The 5,174-nt window shown below is 26.5% G+C and overlaps 1 protein-coding gene across 1 annotated transcript; it reads right to left on the reverse strand.

Moving 5' to 3' along the window:
- Positions 1-487: 487 nt before the first annotated feature.
- On the reverse strand, positions 488-3,441 carry LOC136980308 (putative fatty acid elongase 4). Its single transcript, XM_067276404.1, has 3 exons — positions 3,382-3,441; positions 964-1,451; positions 488-885 (listed from the first exon to the last, which is right to left on the reverse strand). Exons 1-3 carry the CDS (start codon positions 3,439-3,441, stop codon positions 621-623), a joined length of 813 nt encoding a protein of 270 aa, XP_067132505.1. The 3' UTR covers positions 488-620.
- Between the last annotated feature and the right edge of the window lie 1,733 nt (positions 3,442-5,174).

Here is a 5,174-nt window from a genome sequence, read left to right on the forward strand (position 1 = left end):
TAATTTAAGTAAAAATAAAAAGTAATTTTTCATTAGAAGTTTCAACACGATGAATTGTAAGTATATATCTAGTTGATATATTTTAAAAAGAAATTTAGTTACCAGCCTGCAAAAATTGAATCATTTTAACTTACTCAATAAATTTTTATTCACTTAATAATTAATACAGAAACTTTACCTTATTGTCAAAATAAAATTAATTTAATTCGAATTTATAAAAAACATTTAATAATTAATTTCAATTTGTGATCAGTATGTCTCATGAAATTAATTTTGTGATCAGTGCTACTCAAACCACTACTACTTGCGTGTAATCTCACAAATTGAATGAACTCGGAAATTAATTAATATATATAGAATACAATCGATATTTTGGATGATATTTATAACAGTGTTTAAGATAGAAAAAGGGAAACGTAATTTCCGAGATTCATAGAAATTTACTTAGTGATACGTTAAACTATAAATGAAACAACTTGAAAATTTTCAATTAAGCTTTATTTTTTTTTTACGTAATACATAAAAAATTGTTAGTAAGACACTCAGTTATTTATGAATATGCATTAAGATTTCTTTACGTTAGTAGCTAGTAAGTTACATATGATAATGCAATATTATATTTACTCTTCCTTTTTATTTGCCTTATATTTTTTAACGTAAGACTTATAGAACAAATCAATAAACAAATAAACATATGAAATAGATAAAAGAAGGCAAAATTTCAACACTTCTAATGGACTATCGCATGTATAACCATTTACCTGAAGCCAATAAATCCGACACGTTATCAAAAACCCAAATATCATTTGTATAATTTGGATAACAGTAATCATCATGGCAACAATTGGAAATATCTTTATTTCCATGCATTTTAGAGTAAAATAGCTATACATGAGCGAATGTACAAAAGTATTGATGTAGACAATAGTGATTAAATAGCTTGTCTCTTTGAATAAATTTTACCATGAGAAAATAACCATACTAGCGTGATGGTAGCAATGAAGGAACATCAAATTTCGTTTATTTAATACTATGAAAATTGTGTCTCCCAATTCCCAAACTTTAGAAAATACAAATACTGTGGTCGAGAATGTGATCACAGGTGAATTTTCGGTCAAACTCTTATCGCATACAATTTCATAAAATGTTAATCGTTCAAATGCTTCGTAGAGAACTGGAATTGCTCTGAAAGTGCTACAGATACTATATGTCGCCAGAAGCCCATTCCAAATTGTAAAGGCCACTTTCAAGTTATAAGGAGGTCGACCTTTCATATGATGCTGAAGGATCTTAATGGTCATCAAGTAGATGATGCACATGTAGATGGAATAATGCCAATAATTTCCAAAGAAATATCTAACAAAATTAGGAGTGATGGTTTTTTCGAAATAAAACGGTTCAGCTGCAATCGTGATGTTGTTTGTTTTCATTGTTGGAGAATATCGATAAAGCTGAAAATAATTCAAACAGTTTAATGAATTTAGCTTACTAAAATTATGTATTATTCCATATTGTCAGTCTTTTGTTAGTGCGGAAAAATTATATTAAATACGTTTCACCCATTTATGCATAAGTAATTATATTTATATATTTAAATGAATTGTAATTATTATAAATGTGAGTCTATAATAAATTTGGTTTAACCATTTTCATACCCATTCTAATCGTAATATTAAAATTACATTAATACGACTTTACGAATTAAAATTAATCATATATTTCGTTATGACTCAAACGTAGTATATAATTGAAAAAATTATATATTTTAGTAGCGAAAAGAGATTGGATGAGTATTGCACACAGATTTAATAAGTTTATGATTAAAATTATTAGATTATTTTCTGTATCTAATCTTTCCATTATATTATATTATAGTATTTGATTCATATTTACAAACGTTATCTTACGTAAGAGTTTATCCTACCGAACGCCCAATCAAACATATTTAAAAATCTTTTTAATTATTTAATGTACGCAATTTAATCATTGTAAATGCGTTATATTGGGCACTCGGTGTAATAAGCAATTACGTAAGATAATCTTGATAAATAGTAATCAATTGGTATAATATAAAAAACATTGAAACAATAACTATATTGAGTTTGGATACTTCAGCGTATCATTGTCGCGGTGATGGCGATACTCGGATGGAAGGAAATGGCACAATTTCATTCGTCAAGTAGACATCAATTAAAAGTATCGAATCTTAAAATGTTATATTATCGTACTTTTTTCTTAACGTTAACTCTAAGAAATTGTACGATTCACAGCCTAACATAAAACGAATATTTGCAATCAATGAATTTTCGCAAAAACAGACCAAATACTTAAACTCTGCACCCTTGAAAACCACTTAAATCATTTAGCCTATCGACCTTGCTAAGAACTTCCTCTTACTCGGAATGAAGAAAACTTACTCTTTTCGAAAACGATAGTATAATAGCGGTGACTCGCCTGTACAATCCGCAAAATCGCCTGACTTCCTACATTTGTAGATATTGTGAAAAAAAATAAGATACTTTTTTACGTGCTTTTAGCTTCGCTATTAGTCTCTTTGTCGTTGTCAGAACACTGACTAACGGAGACCATTTTGATCTTTTTTAAAGTTTTGCAATCGTGACAGCGAAAAGTAGTTACACTGAAACGCACACACCCTGTCCCACACATGGCGATAGACCCAGTCAGACCAGTCTCGTCTGGCGGAAGTATCTCAACCTTTCCTTTTTCCTAAAAATTTTTACCTAAGAATTTTAAACATTTCGGACTAAGTAAATAGTAAAACTAGGTAATAAAAACTAGGTATCAACAAAAACTTCAAATACGAATTTCTGTATAACCGATATTTATTCTAATACACCTTCTTAGATTGCATTCTACACATGTTCCACGTTGAACTTTGTAAAACGATTATATTAATGTGCTAGTAATTTAACTTGAAAGTAGTATAAATAAACCTTAATGTTAAAATTCTATAAATTATATTATAAACAGGAAATAATTCAATTTCAGTAATACATATAATACTAGCTTTATATAATGAATCAGTTGATACTTACCCAACCAAGGCGAAAATAAAATACATATAAATGTGTTTAATGTTCGATATTTATACACTTTTTAATTATCAGGATTTGTGATAAGTGAATGTGAAATTGGATGAGTGCCAATGGCATTTTTTCACTTTTATCCACTGTTTATATTTTATTATTTTAAATTGAAATGATGTCTTAATTTATTGCTTTTTATGATAATAAAGTAAATTCATCAAACTTATTATGAAATACGCATTGAAAATATTATAAAACTTTTATTCTTACTATTTTAAGAAAATACACAGGAAGCAAACAAATAGAAAAAATGTTTTAATATTTAATTGTTTACAGGAATATTATTGGATGATTTCCAAATCGATTGTTCTTCTACTTCTAAACTGTTTTCCATAAACTAGTTTTTACATGTTTTTAAATTTTCTCGTATTAAATATTAAAATTGATCGAATATTCCAGTGATACGAAATAAATTAATTCCGAAAAGAAGAAGAGTTCAAAACTTCGAATTGTTTCTAAAACATAATTCTTATTCTCATAATTTGCAAATGTTAATCATAAATATCTACATTTAATAGTGAATTTACGAATTATTTATTAGTTAGTGTTTTATTGTTGTAGTTGATATTATTTTAAATAAATTATATTAATTTTTACTTTTTCTTTACATTAATTAATCGAAGATTGTCTCGTGATTCAACATCATTTGTCTTCTTTCTTACTTTTGTAACGAGTATTTAATTTACAAACACTGTAGTGAAAGTATATATGATTATATAATTGAATACAGTAAAAAATTACGAAAAACTTTTATAATATTTTTAAATATTAATAATTTTTCTCGAATAAAACACGGCGTTGTAGTTTTCTTATTTTTCATTTTTCACGTTGACAGAACTTTTTGTAATGTCTGAATTCATGTTTTACCAAAATAAGAAAAATGCACACAAATACGAGAAAACACGCACTTATTTATATTTTTATATAAATATAGATTTATAAATATTTTTTCTAATTTAGAAGTATTGTAAGTGTATATGATTTGTATTATGAATATAATAAATATAATTTTTTATCGTAGAAAATTAAGTTGGAAGTTTTCATTTGAATTTCCTGGAGAAATTGAAGTTACTATTCAAATATATAAATGTCCGATTTTTTAAATAAATTACTCTTAACTCGTTTTGCGTGTTTCTTGCGGAGTAAAAGCTGTTTCCGTTCAGAATTAATTTTTATGTAGTATTTTTCTTACTTTTTTATGTTTAGTACTATCTAAATTTTGTATCATTAATTATAATAATGTTTAATTTTGATTTTAATCGAAATTTCGATTTCGATTTCTAACAACGTTGAATATTATAGAATTACTCAAATATACAGTTTAGAAACATATATTTAAATAAATATTTAACTTTTTCTCTGAAACTCATTTTTACTTTACTATTTTACACCTACTTTTGCGATCAGGCGACATTTACCGATACAATTAAATGATATGGTTACTTACTAGTGTTATGTCGCTGTAAATTATTTCGGTCGTATATCGATTTCTGACAATATCTTTTCTATATATTTACTGTTAAATAAAATTAATTAATTGCAATAAGCAAAAATTCGTCTTTTTAGAATAAAATATATTTTTTTAGTATAATAAAAGAAACTATTAATTACAGCAATGACAAGGACACGTCAAAATAACCGGTTCTGCGACATTGGGACTTCAAACATTCAGAAGTTTTTGCATAAGTTGGTTCAATTGTTGTAAATACTTACAATTAAATATTTAAATTAATATTTATCGTATTTTATTATAATGCAACAAACGGGTTTACGCATAATCAAAAACTAGTTACTGTAGTGAAAGTAAATAAATAAATTAATATATATATATATATATATATATATTTTTATTAAATTTAAAAAAATTTTGCGTGTGGCAACGAGAAAAATTAATTGAACTTTATCACTTTGTGCAGACATTCTACGCATTATATTTTCAATTTGGTTTGGTATAGCGCGATCTATTATTTAACCTTGGATAACTAATCATTCGTCTACGCGACGACGCACCTCCGCTCGAAAGTGAAGTTCACAAACTTCCCCGTGTCTTCTGCCGGTCGTTCTTTT

Source organism: Centruroides vittatus, unplaced genomic scaffold (assembly GCF_030686945.1).
Source record: "Centruroides vittatus isolate TY-2023 unplaced genomic scaffold, ASM3068694v2 contig_690, whole genome shotgun sequence".
NCBI classification, from domain to species: domain Eukaryota; kingdom Metazoa; phylum Arthropoda; class Arachnida; order Scorpiones; family Buthidae; genus Centruroides; species Centruroides vittatus.

Bases quoted from the DNA above. Each gene is read 5' to 3' on its own strand.
- LOC136980308 (XM_067276404.1), bottom strand. From the start codon at position 3,441: ATGGAAAACAGTTTAGAAGTAGAAGAACAATCGATTTGGAAATCATCC. The intron at 1,452-3,381 runs GTAAACAATTAA...AATTATTTTCAG, and splicing joins AATCATCCAATAATATTCCT to CTTTATCGATATTCTCCAAC. The intron at 886-963 runs GTAAAATTTATT...GCTCATGTATAG, and splicing joins AGTATGGTTATTTTCTCATG to CTATTTTACTCTAAAATGCA.